The sequence below is a fragment of the Urtica dioica genome, chromosome 1 (assembly GCF_054948205.1).
Source record: "Urtica dioica subsp. dioica isolate 48M chromosome 1, U.dioica_male_clone48M_v1_H2, whole genome shotgun sequence".
Classification (NCBI taxonomy): Eukaryota; Viridiplantae; Streptophyta; class Magnoliopsida; order Rosales; family Urticaceae; genus Urtica; species Urtica dioica.
This window is the reverse complement of record NC_142756.1, coordinates 13,592,838-13,614,294: the sequence shown is the minus strand read 5'-3', so window position 1 is coordinate 13,614,294 and position 21,457 is coordinate 13,592,838. Positions and strand designations below refer to the sequence as shown.

Below are 21,457 nucleotides of genomic sequence, written 5' to 3'. Positions count from 1 at the left end.
ACAAGTATCTTTGTGAATCTTTGAGACTATAATTCGGCAAGATGGTCGACCTGGGATTCAACAGATGTCTAACTATGTGTGACTATGTGTACAGAATAGTGTAGAAACTTGTTTGAAAAATGTGCTCTTTATAAATGTTTGACATCTCTGCACTATTGAGCTAGTTTTTAAGTGTGAGTTAGGCCCACATTTGTAATACCACGGAGTCAAGACGAAAAACTCTTTGTCATCGGAGAACCAGAGAAAACGTTAACGACTTTGGTAGTTAATGTGTGGTTAATGCTAACATTAGATATTTAAGGTTGTTGAAAAAATAGAATGATTATATACGTATGTTAACAATATATATATATATATATAGCCGGCCCAAACTCACTCGAATTCATTAAAGGCCCTAGGTGAATTAATATTTTGGGGTTCTTCGATAATAGTAAAAATTTAAATATAAAGAAAAAATATAAAAATTTAAATATTTTTTATATGTATATAATATATATTTAAAATTTTGGGGTCCAACCCAATCGAAGGTCCTAGGCACCGGCCTTGCTCGCCTATAGTCAGGCCGGTTATATATATATATATATATATATGTATATATATATATATGTATATATATATATATGCCGTCATTTTTTAAATTGTTTGTTCTATACTGAGTCATCCACGTTTTCTTATTATGTAATAATGGTGTAACTTAAAGATAATATTAGGTAATTTGTCGCTGAAAAAAAAACAAGAATAAATAGATAAATATTTAATACGAAAATATTAAGTGGTTATTATTATTATTATTTTTATTTTTATTTTGTATTATGCCTTTTTGCCACTGTATGTTTTAATTATCCTATAACTCAAACTTGGGTTGTAGACCCTCCTGATTGTATTCAAGCTCTTTTAATAGCTGATTATGTCAATGCTTAATAATACAAGTATCCTTCAAAAAAAAAAAAAAAAAAAACTGTGCAAATGGGAACAAATATTTGGCCATCCATGTCCAATAATTTTGTGTTCTGTGTCGTCGGGATTTCTCTTTTTTCCATATTGACGGCGGACATTGATTTGATAATATTGATTTAATAATATTTTAAATTTTGTATTCAAAAAGCTAGTACACGGTACAACCAAATCTATTTTTCTAATACGTTCAACTAGGTAACGAATCCGAAATTTTATGAATTATGTTAGAACTTAGAATATTATTTCCGAAATTTTGCTTACTATAGTTTTCCACCTAATTAATATATATTTTTCTTTTAGTTCACATACCCAAAAATCATACTAACTCCCCAATAAGAAATAGATTTTCATAGTACCTCCATTAGCAAACCCCTCAAGCTCCGTAATGCCTTCAACACCACGTGGGTCAAATTCGCAAAAGGTATAGCCTATAGGCCACGTACAATTTCTTAGTTTCTTTTAAATTAAATAAATTAGAATTGATACTGATGAATTAAACGGCTTTTCTTTCGAAGCATTTTTCTTAGAACCGCCACTACGAGTGCACATATCGAAAGGAACAAACGACACTGCTAGCACATAGTAATAGTGGTTCACGTGATATTTTTGGAAATGTTCTTGCTTGCCAAAAATGTATATTGTCATCATCAATGCATTTGTATATATATTGCTATAACCATTCAGTTTCGATTGAATCATGATAATATACAGTTGGTTTTGAGAAAAACGAAGGACATAGGAAAAATATAAAAATACAATATGGATAGATATAACCTAACCTTTGGCTCCCTCAATTATTATCAAGGATAGTCCGCATCGACTGAGTATTACGATCTTGGGTTCTTTATAAGACTTGTGGGTTACTACTCTAATTACCAAGTTTGGTTTTTCAGATGGAATCTCACACCTTTAAGATGGTAATTAGAGGAGTAACGCACAGGCACTGGAAGCGTGAAGTATAGGCCCGATCAGGTAGCCCACAACCGAGAATGGGCCCCGCTCTGATACCATCTTAAATGTGTGAGGTTCTATCTAAAACCAAACTTGGTAATTAGAGGAGTAACCCACAAGCCTTATAAAGAGCCCAAGATCGTAATACCAAGTCGATGCGGGACTATCCTTGATACAGGCACTGGAAGCGTGAAGTATAGGCCCGATCAGGTAGCCCACAACCGAGAATGGGCCCCACTCTGATACCATCTTAAAGGTGTGGGGTTCCATCTAATACCAAACTTGACAATTAGATGAGTAACTCACAAGCCTTATAAAGAGTCCAGGATCGTAATACCCAGTCGATGTGGAACTATCCTTGATAATTATAGCTTTGAAAATGTGTTTTAAAAAAAATAATAATAAGAATTCTTTAAATTAGATTGAGTATATTTATATTAACATTGATAAATATAAATTTATCCAAATTTGGAATAAAAATAATCAAAATATAATTCTTAATTTTATTCATAAAACTAAATTTGAATTCATTCAATCAAGAAAATTGAGACTCGTCTCAAATAATGTTTTATACCAACTGCGCTACAAAAATATATTTTAATTTGGATCTTATTTTAAATTATTTAAACAAATAATTGGCCACATAAGTCTTACAAACGCTGTCAATTGCGTTTTAGCCAACATTTGGTTAATTATTTGTAAATAGCCAATACGCTTACGTGGCATGACATTAACTGAATTTTTTTTACTCATTTGCCCTTATTAATTTCGATCTTCATTATATAAGAGGCAGTTTTTTTTAAATTTCGAAATAAACTGAAAGGGAAATTAGTTATATTGGACGTGTGTTGGCTCTATTAATATCGGCTTTAATGTTTAATTCTCTTATTTTCCTTAATTTTCGAATTAAACTGATTTGGAAAGCAGTTATTGTATTCTCCTTAAATATTGGACGTGTGTATATGAAATATATAGCGGTTGGTTTTAGAAAATTAGTTTCTATATTTGTGGCAGAATAGAATATACACAATATCCCACAATAATAAACATTTATAGATATTATTCTGATTCATTATTGGCTTCGCTCATTGAATGTGGTAAGGATCTCGGTTCTCATAATTTTTCACGTTATCTGTTGTTAATTGATTTGTCAGCTTATTTACAATACAAATAAACTGTAAATAAATTTTATATTTACTGTCTATTAACAGGATTCCAGTAAATAGCGTGTATTTTGCTCACAAATTTGATTGTTAGAAGCAAAAGCAGATTTTCTGCAGATTGTAAATGAACCAGTATATTTAACATGACATCAATTTACGTATAAATGAATCAATTTACAATTTACATTACTCTTATTTACAACTCAAACACGCACCAAAAAAAAAACTTTCTTTTGTATTCTTTCTTATTGGATTTAAAAACCAGAGCGATCATTCATTTTTTCCAATCTTTTATTTCTCCGAATCGAAGTGGAAACCCTAGAGATCGGCGATGGAAGAGAGGCATCGCGAGGACGATCGGAGCGAGAGCAGCGACGACACGTCGGAGGACGAAGGGACCGAAGATTACCTGCGAGGAGGCTATCACGCCGCGACGAAACTAGACAAGTATATAAAACCAAGTTCGAAAAAATCAAATTTGTAAACTCTCTGGATATTACCTCTCTTTGCCGTCGGGTTTGATGTTATGGTCGTCGTTTATGTTAATGATCCTAAAATTATCAGTCGCCTAAAAGAAGAAGATTTTTCGCGATGAAACCAGAGCACGCGATTAATTTTTTGGGTTTTCAATTTTGTGGATTTCGTGATTGACATTTCTGTTTGTGTGAGAGAGAAGATTGCAGTTAATGGCCGAATATATTGGTTTAAATGATTTTATTTTGTGTGAGAGAGAAGATTGCAGTTAATGTCCGAATATATTGTTTTAAATGATTTAATTTTCGTGAGGTAAATGGGCGGGAACGGTTGTGAGGTTATTTTGGTATTTTTATCTATGTAAATAAATTGGACTGGCTATTAACCCGAAATTAACAGAATGTTGGTCAAATCCAAAACTGTCTAAATATGGGAGACTATTTAGCTATATTACCCTTATTTAAATTGAGTAGGTGATGCGACAAATGAACCGGAAGCTTTTGTTAGCTTTTGTTAAAAGCAAATAGATAAAAAGGAATGGAAATTAGGCTAAAAGGTTAGAAAGTCTAATGGCAATATTCAATTGGTGGTCAAGAAGGCGTGTGGTGTTTGTCTCAACATGCAACACTCTTATATCGTGTTGGCTATTTCTCATTTTTGTGGGTATAGTGTTCCCAAGCCTAACTTGCTCCGCAATTGTTGAATATGACTAAGATATATATATATATATATATATATATATATATATATATATATATATATATATGAATTACTAGATAAAATGTAAGCTGAATTATTTAAAAATAACAAAATAATTTAAATTAAACCAGACGTGTATATTTATTATAGAGATGTAAATATGAATGGAGCTGTATTTTAATATATATAATTAATTAACTTATAATCTTAATGTCGCCTTTTTTATTATGTCACACAGTTTCATATTATACATATATATATGGGTGTGTATTGTGTTAGTGTAAATACATTTGGTTCGGTGAAAAAAAAAATAGAAAAAAAAAATTAGCTACGTACTTTTATCACATTTCAACCAATCCAAATAATTTAAGAGAGATATTATGAAAAATTCAACGTTTCTGCAAACTGACAGGATTAATAATCGATATACTACTTTAGTATGAGTTTCAAAGCTTTGACTGAATATTTTAGAGAATAATAGGCGTAATCCTTCAGACTTAATGAGAAGAACCTGTAATTGACAAAACGTGATACGGTTTTGATTTGTTTGATTAGTAACGAGATGTGTACGATTTTCAGCCATATGAATATTAGATATTCAAATAAAATCAAAATTATTTATTACTTAGTCGAATAGTTTCTATCTACCTTTGGATCGTATCCGATAAAATAAAATCCTCGAGTATCATGATCTCTAATTAAGTACCCAAGTGGATACCTCAATCATATATCAAACCCGCCAAAACGTATATGTTGTTAATTAGGCCAGAACAATAATGTTTAATCCACGTCATCACACCACTCTGTGTTCATCCACTTTTTTTTTTTTTGGGTGAGAGCAGGGTTCAATTCCCACAAAACAAAAACGTAAAAAAAAAAAATCCATATTTAAGTTTAAAGGATACTCCTTGTCGTTTTATTTGTTGAATTGTGGAATATATATTTTCAAAGTGCTATCTTTGGATCTTTAAATCATTAACTGATAAGACCTCTATGATATACTACGACCAAAATCCCCGAGTAAAAATGAGTGATATAGGAACTATTTATGAGGTTATTTTTGAAGTTTGTTAATCATCTATTACATTACATACTTTTTATGAGGTTATTTTTGAAGTTTGTTAATCACCTATTACATTACATAGGAACTATTTCAAATAGTTCAAGAGAGAATAATAAAAAAAATCAAGGTGTTCATACACTGAGTATACTAATAACCAATACACTAAGCTTTGACTGAATATTTAGAGATGGATAGAAGAATCTGTAATTGATATAAAAAAAAACACGTGATATGGTTTTGATTGACTGGATAAGTAGTTATCAGATCTGTCTGATTTTCAGATATATTAGATGCTATGTAAATATTTGATAAAACATTCTTTATTTTTTTAATGAACAAGCATAATTTTTTTCTAATTTTCTTTTTGTCCGTTAATAATAATGTTTTCTATAGAACTACTGCATCGTATCGTATCAGATAAAATAAAACCACCGATTACAATTATTTTTTCTTTCTGATAATGGAATACAATAAGATCTCTATTTACGTTGTCTTTTAGATATCTCAATTGTGTATTAAACCAGCCAAAATTACACTTTTTGGCATTATTAATTTGTAATTTCTTTACTGCGTATGTATAGTAATTTAATTTTTTTCTGCAGAAATGGTACCCTTTTTATTTTTCTGGAAAGGTGAGAACATTTTATATTATTAGGTAAATTGGACATAGTATATTACATCATGAAAATATCATTAATAGAGCATAACCAACAACACTAAGCTTATTAATTTATTTTATTTTTAAGAAAAAAAAGAAAGCTGTACTTACAATAAAACAATAGAAAACCTTAACAGCTAATTACTGCCTATACGCCGTACATTGAGCATCAAAATGGTGTGAGATAAACTAGATTTTCAATCAAAATGTAAATACGACACACAGGAAATCGCCTATCAAATACTATTAGTCAACGGTCTTCTAATAGAGTGGACATGAGTTGAACTATTTTATTTAATATTTAAATAATTAAATTATAATTTTAATTATTAGTGATTATTTAATAAATTTATGTCGTGTCTTCGTAATTCAATTACCCTTCATACGTAGAAAATTGGGGTAAAAACAAACTTTACAAATAAATAAATAAGCAAGAAATGGCAAATAAATCTTCATTCAATGTAGATCATCAAGTACTAAGTCATGTCTTGATTGCATGGCTTGAGTCAAAATCAAGATCAAAATATTGTTACTCGTATCGGGACTCAAATTTTGATGGACTATCGGAAAATACTAATAATTTTTCGGGGTATCCAATAAAAATAATGGTAAAATGTACCGATAAAATTATCGTTACCGTTATCGTTTACCGACAAATACCGAATTTACCAAAAGGTATCTAATTAACACATCATTATAAAAAAATATATATATTTGTCATACATATGGTAAAAATATAAATAGTCTATAATATCTTCATTACAATACATCATATTTTGCAATTCAACATACTCATTGGAACAATCGACCCTCTATTATTTAACGCCCATAATCATGGGCTTAGAATTTCAAATTTTTCAAAAGTCGATTTTCTCTTGATTTTTCCTGTAATTCAATCCCTAGTTAAAATCGCACTAAATGAAGGGGAAAAAAAATTTAAATGCATGTTAAGTAATGTCCTAAGGGTCGTAGTTGATAACGTGATGCATTGATGTGTAAAATAAAAAAATAAAAAAGTAAACGTTTTTCTAGGGCGAGTCTATATATAAAGTGAGTACGTAGCAGCACAAACAGCCACAATTAGTCACATGCATTTATATAGTTGACTCTCTCTCTCTCTCTCTCTCTCTCTCTCTCTCTCTCTCTCTCTCTCTCTGAATTCCATTTCACAACATGAAGTATCCACCAATCCAAAAAGTCGAATCCTTGACACAAAGGAAGATCGTAATACTAATCCCATACCCAGCTCAAGGACACGTCACTCCCATGCTGAACCTCGCCGCCGCGCTTCTCGCCCAAGGCCTCCGACCACTCGTCCTCACTCCAGACCACATCCACCGCCGCATCGCTCCCTCCGCCGCCGGACACGGCGTAACCTTCGCCGGAGTTCCGTGCGGGTCGGCCGCGGCGGGGGACTTCTTCGCGGTGGAGGCGGCCATGGAGAACGACATGCCGGAGCACCTCGAGAGCCTACTCGTCGGCGGCTGCCACGTGGCGTGCGTGGTGGTTGACTTGCTCGCGTCTTGGGCCATCGACGTGGCACGCCGGTGCCGCGTTCCGGTCGTTGGGTTTTGGCCGGCCATGCTCGCCACTTACCGTCTCATCGCCGCTGTGCCAGATATGGTCCGGTCAGGGCTTATTTCCGATGCAGGTTAGCTTTTAGTTTTTAGTTTGATAAAAAGTATACTGAAAATATATTAATAATATATTTGATGTTCGTTAAACATGTACAAGGTTTTGATATATGTGGTAGAGCTAATAATATTGGGTCACATGCATAACGTATAGCTAATTTAATAGTTTTTAGGCCATTTTCATGGGTTGACTCAAACAGGCAAAAAAAAGTCTTGTTAGGAATTGAATACACGTGTCATAATATCGTATGTTAAAGCACTCACCCATGTATATAATTTAGTATATAGACTAGTTTAAAAAACGCGCCATGCGCGAGTCAGCAATAATTTTTTTTTTAAAGTAAAAAAAAAAAATAAGTAAAATAAAATAAGTGGAAGACTTTTAATTGTATTAAATATAATATACATTAAAAAATTATACAAAATATATTGATAAGAGAGGGAGTAAATAAATTAATATACATAAAAAAAATTATACAAAATATATTGATAAGAGAGGGAAAAAAAATTAAAGGTCGAAAAAAAAATAAATGATAATATATGTTATTGATATAGTATAATATAGTATTAGTAATTATGATTATAATATACATAAAAATTTAAAAAAAAAATCAAAATTGGAAAGCAAAAAAAAAAAATCAAAATCGGAAGGAAAAAAAATGGCTTCCACGTGTCGCTGCCTAGCGGCACCAGGATTCAATTTGAAATAAAAATATATACAAAATATATTGATGAGAGAGGGAAAAAAAAAATTAAAGATCGGAAAAAAAAATGATAATATATGTTATTGATATAGTATCAGTAATTACGATTATAATATACATAAAAAAAATTATACAAAATATATTGATATTTGGGTTGAAAAAAAAATCAAAATTGGAAAAAAAAAACATAAAAAAATTATACAAAATATATTGATATTTGGGTTGAAAAAAAAAATCAAAATTGAAAAAAAAAAAAAATCGGAAGGCAAAGGCAAAAAAAAAAACGGAAGGCAAAAGGCAAAAGTAAAAAAAAAAAAAAAAAACTTCTAACCAAGCTCCGCCACGTGTCGCCGATTGGCAGCGCCACGTGGCGGAGCCTTGTTAGAAGTTTTCCCACTTCTAATATTTAAATGGACTAATTATCTCAATACTTAAGGAGCCTTGTGAAGAAGATGTGATTAATTAATAGTTGCTTATATACTCCCCTAAGTAATCATCATGTTATATCTGCATTGATATAGACGAATAATGAAATAAAAATAAATTAGGGTGTGATGTAACTAAATAGTTAATTTAAAATTATGAATTTACAAAATAGTTAAAATTGTTTTAATTTAGTGAAATAGCCAAAATGTGCAGTCATCTAGTTTAAAAAAAATTGATCCCAAGATTAATTTTTTTTAAGTGATAAATTACTTATAATAATCGTCAAAAAATTTAACTTTAATTGTCAAAAAAATTTTGAAAACGTAAATTTAGTTATTTGCTGAAAAGGTGAAACTTTAAATATTTTGCGAATCAATAAGTTTCAAAGGGTTATTTTGTACCATTTTTCCAATAAAAAAACCAACAATATTCGACTGCAAATCGGAATTAGCATATAGCTTACAAGAGACCCGACGTGTCAACATTTACACAAGTTAATATATATATATATATATATATATATATATATATGTATATATATATATACATGTGTGTGTAATTAAAGAGAGATGCCAGATTAGGGTTGTAGAGTATTCTTATGATATAGTTTAATTGTAATATGGCTTTGTGTTTATTGCGAATTACCTAATTATTATATATGTGAACTTAAAACCTATAATACGACTTGTCCACTAGAGTGATTAAGGGGACACAAAATATAATAAGCTTCAAGGGACACAAAGTTCGTGAAGGATCTTCACATGTGAATTTGGTCCGGCATTCTGTAACTGATTTTTTTATGCATTTAAATATTCTAAGAATCTTTTTAACAGTATATATTTTAAGAAATCTAGAGACTTCAACTATATTATTAAGTATTAAGAAAATAAAAGGTAGTTTCTCTCTCTCTCTCAGGTTGGGAAACTAATTTCCCTTGATATCTGGAACTACAGACATGCGAAATATTCCAATATCATATGATAGTTGTTAAGGTTTTGTTTTCAATCGACTCAGAAACTATGATACGCATACACACTATATGTAGCATTCGTGTTTACTAAAAAATGGGAATTTGATTAACTTAGGTCCAACTCTAAGGTTAAGTAAGATATCTTAAGTAAAGGTACTTAGCCTCGAATGGGATAACTGGAAGCTATTGGAATTTTACTTTCAATAAGACAAAAATCCGGTCTTTAACAAAAAGAAGAATGAAATTCCGACCAAACCAGAAAGAGATTTCAGGCGATTATGACTATTCACATATATTAATTTTGTTTAAAAAGATTAATCATTACAATAATAATTTAATAATAATTTCACACATTTTTTTTTTCTCTTCACGTAACTAATCAACCAAAGTTTACTATACTGTGTCACACAGGAACCCCAAAACACCAAGGCACAGTCCGGTTCCTTCCAAATCAACCTCCAGTATCGACCGAAGAGCTCCCATGGCTAATCGGACCTCCGACAGCGAGGCGAGCCCGGTTCAAGTTCTGGACGAAAGTCCTGGTCCGGTCCAAGACCCTCCCACTCATCCTCATCAACTCCTTCGAGCAACCCGACGACGACGACCCGACCCTCCTTCCCTTAGGCAGCCTAACCGCGGCCGCCGCCAGCAGAGGGGTCGGGCGATCCCTGTGGGACGAGGACACCACGTGTCTGAGCTGGCTGGAGGGTCGGGAGCCGGGGTCGGTGGTGTACGTGTCGTTCGGGAGCTGGGTAGGGCCCATCGGAGAGTCCAAGGTCCGGAGCCTGGCACAAGCCCTGGAGGGCTCGGGCCGGGCCTTCCTGTGGGTTTTGGGCGAGTCGTGGCGCCACGGGCTCCCCGAGGGGTGCGGGGCCCGGGGAAAGGTGGTGTCGTGGGCCCCGCAGAGGGCGGTTTTGGAGCACGCGGCGGTGGGGTGCTACGTGACGCACTGCGGGTGGAACTCGACGGTGGAGGCGGTGCGGTGCCGGAAGAGGATGTTGTGTTACCCCATCGCGGGAGACCAGTTCGTCAACTGCGGATACATCGTCGACGTGTGGCGGGTCGGGGTGAGGATTGCCGCGGGGCTCGGGAGGGCTGACGTGGAGGAGGGTTTGAGGAAGGTGGGCGAGGATGAGGGTATCGAAGAGAGGCTTCGGGTGGCTTGTGAGATGGTTGATGGAGATGAGGCTCGCTTCAAGGCTAGATCTAGTCTTGCTAAGTTCGGACAATTTCTCGATCGGGAAACCAACGGGTCTAATGAGCCTCGTTATCGGACAATTTAATGTGTGTGTGAGCGCGCGCGTGTGTGATTTTGTGAATTAATTAACATGTGAAATTTTGATGGAATTTTTATTAGGGAATTTGTGTTAGGGTGTGAAAGTTAAATTCATTGAAATTGAGGGGTTTGTAAAAAAAATCAATAATTAAATTAACCCTATTTAGTGTTGCCTTGAATATAAGTGTTTCATCTACTCCATACTAAGCCTTTTTTAGAAAGGTCGCTAAAAACAAAAATCGTGCAGGCTTAAGCTTAGGCAAACAATATCATACTCAGGTGGAATTACGGTGAGGTGACAACCCAAGAAGGTGGAAGAACGGGGGCCCAACAAAATGTATCAAAACCAATGGGTCAAGAGCACTGAGATAGTGGACTGCATTTGCGATGTGTGAGAGAAGCCCTTAATGCGATTGATTAAAGCATTTTATATGCGTTAATGACCTATTCCTGAGCTTGAATTTCATGCACTCCCTGGTTATTTTTATTGTATTTAGTGTGTTGGGCGTGATTTGCAAGTTTTAGAACTCATTGTGGTGTTAAAGAGATGTTTGGATCGATGTGCGAAGTTATAGAGCAAGTGGGGCAACAAAACCATGCAAAATAGGGATTTTCGGCAAGAGAAGAACGAATTTTGGGACTGCGCGCCACGCGAGGAAGTCCCCGCGCCACGCAGGTGTGCAAATGATGTCCAAAAGACTTTACGCGGAGCGCGCACATTGGCCCGCTGTGCAGCACAGTGGGAGGCCGTGCTGCCTCGTCAACCAGCAATAAAAATTCGTGTTTTTTTATTCAATCTCGGTCGTTCGATCATATAAAGAATAGTTGTTATATTATTCTTAAAACGATTTAGCCCTTTATTTTAAAATATTTACTTTTAAAATAACATTAATATAATTTTCCCTTAGAAAAATGATTTGTGTGCTCTCTGAATGAGAAGATTACTCAATATTTGGACTTTGGAATCAATGTTTTGGAAAACTAAAAATTAAATTAAATAATCCTGTATATTTATAAATAATAATCGTTCGTTTTAGCAACATATATTGTATAATTCTACTCTAATATCCACTAAACAGGCTTTTATCTCAATTTGTTACTTACTTGGATTAGATTCCAAAAATTGGAAATATAAACTTCAAAAGTATCCCATCCTCATTTTTTTTAAGAAGTGACACTTTTGATCAAAATTACATGATATATTAGTGGTGCAAGCATATGTATTATTATTGGTCAAGATTACCTGATTTAGTATAGGGACATTAATCTGAAAGACGATGAAATCTCCACCTATAAAAATGCATGTATTTCTGGAATCCAGGGGCTCGAACCAAGACCTCTTGATCGAAGTATATGTGGGATTACCATTTGATCAAACTAGCTACTACTAAAATTAATTAGGCGAATATTTGATGGCCTTAGTTTCCGGAAAAAAAAATTCCAAATAATTCTAATAAATAACTTTATATGCAAGATTCTATATTTATTATTTCCATCTCTCTCTTTCAATTCGTTTTTTTTTTCTTTCTCTTTATTTTTTTTTTACCTCTTTCGAAATACTAACGTACGCTTATGATTCTTTACTTTAAGGCTAGTTAATACGCCATATCTTCTAAGGGGAATTTTCTATATATAATTTATTTTGAAAAATTCGTTCGGTTTTTTTTTTGGTGGTGTATACTAAATTGGCGCTCGTATTCTCATCTGCCCTTTACTATTTACTATAAATACCATGGAGGCATAAGCAAAAGGAAGACCCAGAAGAAAAAAAATCATGAAACGGCGATCGTTTTCAAGTTCATCCGTTCTTTTACTACTTTTCATAGTCTTGATTAATGCAGGAGGTATTCTTACATATTTTGATTTAGTTTGTTGATAACCAGTCCAGTTTCTTTGTTCTTTCAATTTTTCTTTTCCATGTATCTTTTATTAAGACATGTAGTATTTTCCATTATAAATTATCGTATACTTTTGAATATATAATTAATTTATATGTATCATTCTTTGCACATAATACGCACATGACTTAATGACTTGCGAGAAACTGATGCTAGCAAAAAGAGATAGGCCCAACGTTATTAGTTTAGATAAAATTTATGTACTCTTTAAAAAGTGTTTTTTATTCTTTTAAATTTAAGTCCTTTGAACTTATTTTTACCAATAAATTGTCAATTTTAGTATATGTCAAAGGTGATACATAAAATATAAATATGTTTAAATTCGATAAAAACTACAAATTAAAAAAAAAAAAAAAAAAAAAAAAAAAAAAAAAAAAAACTGAGTTCATTTCTGTTATTTTTATTTATTTTTTTGCAGGCATTTTGTCCAAAGAGTGTCTAATAGGAGGATACTTGGGTCCATGTAGCCCAGAAAAGTGCGACAGCGATTGTAAGTGGGCTTATGGGTCTGAGGCTTATTATGGCTCTTGTGACTCTCAACCCAATCCAAACGACACTTGCAAATGTTGCGGTTCTTGTGGAGGCTATAAAAAACCTATTTGCTAATCAATATCTTTCTACTTTTATTTTTATTTAAATTCTGTAATATTTCTCCTGCATATGTTGCGTTTGCTATCTTGTAATAAAATTCTATCAAATTGAATTGGAATCATATTTATATCTTGAGAGATAGTTATGAATTTAACAATGTTTTTGTGATGAATCCACTTATTTTATGTTTTCAGGAAAACTGCCCAAGATATCATAGATTATGTTGCAACATCTTAGCTGACACACAATGATCTCAATAAATTGATAGATTTGATCTAGTCTGGATTTTATGCAAGTTTATGTGTTTGTTGAAGATTTATTTTTCGAATATCTTTGACGATGATCTTCTCAGAAACTCTAGCGATAACATCAAACACGTCGAAAATTCATTTATTTATTTATTTGCGTTAATCATTGTCTAACCTATTAACTAATTGTGTAAACCATCTTTCTAGTTTATACGATTTCAGTGACTATAGTTTCTGATTGTCAATAATAAATTGATAGTATGATTTATGAGAATCTTGTAATTTTCCTGTAAGAATCTCTCTATTAAAATATCAACACCGAAATTTTGATTTTACTAATATATCGCTATCGTTGTTAGGATTTTGAAACCCTAAAATTAATCCTAATTCAATTCAAGAGAAACAAAACCATAGATCTTAACAGCGGAAGCGTACCTGAATCCATGAATTGCAAACACAAAGAGTTGGATGGTTTTCTGATTGCAGTTTGCCTGAGTCTGGAGAATTCTTGTTGATAGGGATACAAGAAAAATATCGTACGTACTACAATCAAGGACCTGCCCTGTTATTAATAACTGCCAAGCAGTTACTAATAACTATTGCTTATTTCTAATTTGGCCCCTCATCAAATTAGATTATCACTTATGGTAGCCACATAATAACTTCATGACAAATATGTCCGTAAGTCACAAACTTTATTCTAAATTAGACCACATCAATTTTGACTTAATTAATAATGACCCAACACATTTATTTAATGACATTAGTAGTCCCGAAATTATTCTAACAATCTCCCACTGGACTACACATGTATAAAATAAATGTGTCAACCTTAGCGTGCATAAAATGTTTGTCATTATCATGATCTGACATATTACAATCTCGTCCATCAATTACATCAATATAGGATCAAAGTTGTTTTCGTTGTATCAATCACAACTAAACACGTAAGTGGTCACATACATCAATATAATCAAATGACATAGATCAATCATGAAAATGTGGTAGATAAAATTATATGCAAGGTGATCTATTCATATCAATTTTATCCGATCCTACTTTAAAGAGATCAAACTATATCCTGAATATGCAAAATGTAATAAACTAATACTATAAATCTGATCAGAAACAATAAATATGTGTGTTTACAAATAACACAAACAAACATAAAGCACACAACATAAATAAAATAAACAAACAAACTCCCACCGAATCTAGATATCATGAAGCTCTACAACACCCATATGAGAAGTGTGTTCGCGAAAGACCTTCGGTGGTAGACCTTTTGTAAGAGGGTCCGCTACCATGGAGTTTGTTCCTAAATGCTCTATGCAAATCTGTCCACTTTGCACTCTTTCCTTAACAACTAAGAACTTGATGTCGATATGTTTCGACTTCGTCGAGCTCCTGTTGTTGTTGGATATATTACGGCTGATTTATTGTCACAATATAACTTAAGCGGCCTTTCAATTCCTTCCACAATATGTAGCCCCGTGACAAAATTCCTTAGCCATATATAATAGTTGGATGCCTCATAACATGCTACGAATTCTGCTGCCATGGTGGATGAAGTTATAAGAGTATGTTTTGCACTCTTCCATGATATAGCTCCACCACCCAACAAATAGACATAGCCTGATGTGGATCTCCTACTATCTTGGCATCCCGCAAAATCGGAGTCAGAATAACCAATGATCTCTAAATGGTCTGACCTCCTATATGTGAGCATGTGATCTTTTGTTCTTTTCAAGTACCTCATGACTCGTTTGGCTGCTTTCCAATGATCCATACCTGGATTGCGTAAGTATCTGCCTAAAACTCCAACAATATACGCAATATCCGGATGCGTACAAACCTGAGCATACATAAGACTCCCAATTGCCGAAGCATAGGGAATCTTTTCCATTACTTGGATCTCAAGAATTTCTTTAGGACATTGATTGAGACTGAATTTGTCTCCTTTAGCGACATGGGTGTCTCCTGGTTTACAATCATACATGACAAATCTTTTGAGCACTTTATCGATGTAGCTCTTTTGTGATAATCCAAGTAAACCTCAAGAATGGTCTCGGTAAATCTGGATTCCTAATACAAAAGAGGCATCACCAAGATCTTTCATCTCAAAATGATTTGATAGAAATTTCTTGATTTCATGCAACATGCATTTATCGTTAGTGGCAAGTAGTATGTCATCGACATACAAAACCAGGAACATATGTTTAGTTCCATTGAACTTGTGATACACACAATCATCAACAACATTGCTCTCAAAACCATACGAGAGAATCACTTGATGAAAACCAGGAAGCTTGCTTTAGTCCATAAATGGATTTTGTCAATTTGCAAACCATCTTCTTTGGGTCTCCCAACACAAAGTTTTCAGGTTGCACCATATAGATTGTTTATTCAATGTCTCCATTGAGAAGCGTCGTCTTGACATCCATTTGATGGAGTTCCATATCAAAATGTGCAACAAGTGCCATGATTGTCCGAAAAGAGTCCTTTGATGAAACTGGAGAAAATGTCTCTTTAAAGTCAATTACCTTCCTTTTGAGTATAACCTTTTGCTACAAGACGAGCCTTATACCTCTCCACATTACCCTTCGAATCCCTTTTGGTTTTAAAAATCCATTTGCAACCAATAGGTTTCTATCCTTTAGGCAATGGGACAAGTTCCCAAACTTTATTGTCTTGCATAGACTTATACTCTTCATTCACCGCTTCAATCCACTTTACAGAGTTTGTATCATTCATGGAATTTTGGAAGTTGACAGGGTTATCTTCCATCACACCACAACCATCCTCATTTTTTAGAAGAAAAACTATGTAATCATCTGGTATAGCATTTCTCCTTTCTCTAGTGGATCGCCGCAAAGGCACTTGATCTTGAGGTTGTTGAGTTTGTACCTCAGGTGGTTGAATGACAATGTCAGCTCTTGATTGATGACAGGAGCAGAATCCTGAACATTATCAAAAGTAACTGGAATAGGAATCAAACTTTCCTCAATAGAAATTGTTGAGTCCGAATCCTCCTGAAAGACAAATCTTTTTCTTTATTTCTCCCACCAAACTCAATATCCTCAAAGAATGTTGCAGTTCCCGTCTCCAAGATTGTCTTAATTTTAGGATCATAAAACTTATACCCCCTTCATCGCTCAGGGTACCCAATAAAGTAGTTGCTTACTGTTTTGAGATCCAATTTCTTTTCACTCAGCCTATAAGGCCTTGCTTCAGCAGGACAACCCCAAATATGAAAATGCTTTAAACTAGGCTTTTGCCCAGTCCAAAGCTCATAAGGTTTTATGATAGCGGCTTTAGTTGGTACCCTATTTAAAATGTAGGCTGCGGTCTTGAGTGCCTCTCCCCAGAGTGATTCTGGTAAGGTTGAATGACTAATCATACTCCTTATCATATCCATAAGAGTCCGGTTTCGTCTTTCAGCAACACCATTCATTCTGGGCGACCCAGGCATAGTGTATAGTGGGACGATACCACACTAATCTAGGTATCTGGCAAAGGGTTACGGACATTGTTCACCTGAGCCGTCATATCTACCATAGTACTCACCACCACGGTCAGATTTGACTTTCTTTATCCTTTTGTTGAGTTGGTTTTCAACTTCGGCTTTAAATGATTTAAACACGTCCAATACTTGGGACTTTTCATGAATAAGAAAAATGTATGCATATCTTGAATAGTCGTCTATGAATGACACAAAATATTGTTGACCATTCCAAGAAGAAGTAGGAAATGGTCCACAAATGTCTGTATGTATCAACTCTAAGACGTCTGTTTCCCTTAATGCACCTATTTTCTTCTTTATAGTCTGTTTTCCCTTGATACATGCAACACATACATCAAAGTCTGAAAAATCAATTTGATCCAAAATTCCTTCGGAAACAAGCCTTTCAACTCTATTTCTAGAAATGTGACCTAATCGCTTGTGCCATAAAGAACTTGAATTCTCTTTGCTTAATTTGCGCTTAGTACCACGTGATTCCACATTAAAGGTTTCATTATAAGAAGCAACAGTTTCAAGCATATAAAGATTGTCATAAATAAGAAGTGAACCGGTCCCAACAACTTTAGAATTAATAGATAAACTGAACACATTGTCTTCAAATGAACAACAATATCCTAATTTGTCCAAATAAGAAACAGAAACCAAATTCCGTCTAAACGACGGTACAACAAAAGTATCTATTAAATCCAAATAATAACCAGTACTTAATAACAATCTAAAATGTCAAATTGCTTCCACATCTACCGACTTGACATCACCAACATAGATGCGTCTTTCGACATCACTTGGCCTTCGGTAGCTCAGGCAATCCTGCATCGAAACACTTATGTTAGAAGTAGCACCAGAATCTAACCACCAAGTGTTTCTAGGTATTTAAGCCAAATTAACCTCAGAACAGACTAAAGTAAGGAATGTACCTTTCTTCTGACGCCATATGCGATACTTAGGATATTCCTTCTTCTCGTGTCCATGCTTCTTGCAAAAGAAACAACCCTCTGGAAGCTCTTGTTGGGCTTGTTTCTTTAGTGCTGGACCTTTATCTTTAGCAGCCTCATTTTTCCTCTTGAGATTCTTGTTGTCAATGGTGCCCACAAGAAGAGTAGTAGTGTCTATTTATGTACATTTGATGTCATATAGTCTTACGAAGACTCTTTCTTGTAATTGCTTATTCATTAATAAAAAGTTGAAACGTTCATTCAATCTTCCTTGTCTGAAGCTTTATGATAAAACCCTGGTCTTTTAGTCCATAAACAAACCTAACAACTTACGAAGAGACAAATGTAGATTTGCATGAACAAACTCTTCGTAGTTTGCTTAAAACGATATATTCGCAATCTTAGGGTCAAAGGACTATTGACCTCAGTATGATTGTTAGAAGAATCTATGATGTCTGGTTATGAGGCATTGAGAGTTGGGGACTCTATAGTTCTTCTAGGTATCTTCCGAAGGTACTGAATTGACCAGTGCACTTCTAGAGACAATATAAGAACAAACCATTTAACCTCTTATGTCTCGAAGTCACTATGTATGAATTGCATCATGCTTACCTTAATCCTGAAATGAGACATGCCATTTCACACCTTAGTATTCTCATTTGAGAAAGTCAGAGTTCGGACTCACTATGTCATTCCGAACAGGGCCTATTGGTGAAATACTAAGTTGTGAGTATGTCATGAGTAACTTTGTGAAGTTCTCATAGATATGGAATTCATGTACAAGATTGCTGAAATGCAATGTATGTCACCTCATGCTTTGTTCCTTGGAGTGTGAATAAATGAACTGGCCAGTGTCCAAATTGAGTCCTGACTCTTTTGGATGAAACAATGTGACTTGTTAGCTCCTCGTCAATACATTGTTTCTAACTTATTCACAAGCGACAAAGGAGTTGAGGAAATAACAGCTAGAAGGGTAAAATGGTAATTTAGTAAATCCCGACTAGCTGATGACATTCATGAAGGGTAGCATAGATAATATTCAGTGGATCCGCTCATTATAATTAGGTCGAATTCTTGAGTAGAAAACAAATTCATTTGAACCGAGAGATTTTCAGTGTCAGCTCTTTAGTTGAGTCAGCTGGCATTAAGCTAAACTTGGAAAAGGTTTGTGAACTTTTGAGTCCAAGTGTTTAGCTAAAGCTTTGTTCATTTGGGTCCATGAGGTCACTGTCACGAATCACATCGATAGGAATAGTTAAACTGGAAGCTAAGTCAAAACAAGAACGAAAATAGTCAAAAGGGTATTTTTGTCTTTTGAGACAAAGGATGAAATGAATGTCAATAAATTTTTTGACAAGTTCATTTGATGACTTAATGTCACTCGGCCATAATATGATTAATTGGGCCTTGTGGATTAATTTCATTTCATAAGAATTTTATTGAAAATTCTTAATGGGCCTTTTTCATGTTGTCATGAACAAAATGGAAAAGCTTCTAGAAGCCCCTTCTAGAAGGTGATAGGCGCCCATAATACCCATAGGAAGAGAGAATATTTTGTGCATAAATGTATCAAGATACTTGCCAAAAGAAAAAGAGGAAACAAATTTCCCCTAAGAGGAAACATGGTGGGCGCCCAAATGTGGTCAAGAGAGAAGCAAACAAAAGAGGAAACAAATCCAAGGACTTACTTGTTTTGTCTTGGACGTGCACCTCTTTGAAGGAAAAGAGAAATTGGCTTATGAATATGTGATATTCTATAGAAGAGGAAACTACCTTATTGAAGGTGAGACCTCTCCTATAAATAGGAGCCTCATTCCACACTTTTCATTCATGCAAAGTTTTAGAGATTGAGAGCTTCTCTCTCTAGACTTGGCCGCCCCTTCCTCTCTCTCTCTCTAGTTTATATTTTCGATTTTTCTTGTCTTGGCACCTAGGTCCTCACTCGACCTAGTGTTTAGCTCTGCGACTTCGAGACTCGTTCTAAAGTCGTAGTGTTTAAAAGTGCCCACTCACTGATTCCTTCTTTTCGAGTGATTTAGTGATAGAAACTTTCGTGGTTGCTCGAGGTGCCGAGGAAAGAAAGAGAGACGTGCTGCGAGGGGAGACGAGCGTTGCAACTTTCCAAAAGCTTCTACAAGGTTCAAGCTTCAAGAAAGGTTAGTAACTTTAATAGCTCATATTAGTTTTTATTTACATGTACATGCTCTTGTCTAGGTTAGTAAAAACTAGTTTTACTTAAAAAGAAAATTTTTAAATTTCCGCCGCTTAACGAAGCGTTAAACTTTTTCTTAAACCCTAGATCGATTCCAACAATTCTTACTTTTAGAGGTACTTGCCAAATGAGCACTTTCAGTCTCATCTTGTTTCAATCTTTCCTCCTCTTGAACACAAAATGAAATGAGTTCGTTAAGAGACCATTTCTCAATCTGGAAGTTATAACTGACTTGAAATTGACTAAATTTAGGAGGGAAAGATATAAGGACCAAATGGACAAGCAAGTCATCCGATAACTCAAGTTTAAGTTCTTTAAGCTTTGAAGCAATACGAGACATTTCCATAATGTACTCCATTATGTTTTCATTGCCCTTGAACTTCATTGAAATAAGCTTCTTTAAAAGAGTGCTCGTTTCAGCCTTATCGCTCTTTTCAAAGTGTTTTTCGATTTCAGCAAGAAAATCTTTGGCATTGGTGATCTGTTCAGACACCGCACCCCTAAAAGCTTCAGGTATGTCGCGCTTGATGATCATAAGACTCATTCGGTTTGAACGGTCCCACTTTTCATAGATCCGCCTATCATCAGCGGAACTAGCATCCGTAAGAGAAGCCGGCGTATCCATTCTAAGCGATAAGTCAAGATCCATGCAGCCAAGAACAATCATCATGTTCTCCTTCCAATCCTTAAACTTGTTACCATTAAGGACCGGAACCGAATTGAGATTAGCTGATACAGTAGCAACAGCTGAAATAGAACAACACAATCACATAAACATATATACACACAAAAATTTAACCTTAATAAGCAATAAAATTCAAATAATGGTAAATATCATCTCAAGATACCTAATGCAACATTAATATCAAGTCTTTGGACAATAATATTAACCGCTAATGGTAATCTTGTTATAATGATCAACCACTAACAATAAGGCTCGTAAAAAATTAACCTATCTTTGGATCGATCAATTATTCACAAGTAAAACTTTACAATTGTTACATGTTTATCATCACAAATGTGTACATGCAATTTGGCCAGTCACTAATCTTCCTTTGGGCCGACTAGTATCCGC

The 21,457-nt window shown here is 34.4% G+C and overlaps 1 protein-coding gene and 1 pseudogene across 1 annotated transcript; one reads left to right on the top strand and one right to left on the bottom strand.

Annotated features, from left to right (window-relative positions):
- The first annotated feature begins 7,083 nt into the window (after positions 1-7,083).
- LOC149407347 (UDP-Glycosyltransferase superfamily protein) lies at positions 7,084-11,119 on the top strand. The gene is made up of 2 exons (XM_089627450.1): positions 7,084-7,616; positions 10,111-11,119. The coding sequence occupies exons 1-2, from the start codon at positions 7,139-7,141 to the stop codon at positions 10,980-10,982; spliced, it is 1,350 nt and encodes a 449-aa protein (XP_089483576.1). The 5' UTR covers positions 7,084-7,138; the 3' UTR covers positions 10,983-11,119.
- Positions 11,120-18,016: 6,897 nt separating this feature from the next.
- On the bottom strand, positions 18,017-21,127 carry LOC149407346 (uncharacterized; annotated as a pseudogene).
- Between the last annotated feature and the right edge of the window lie 330 nt (positions 21,128-21,457).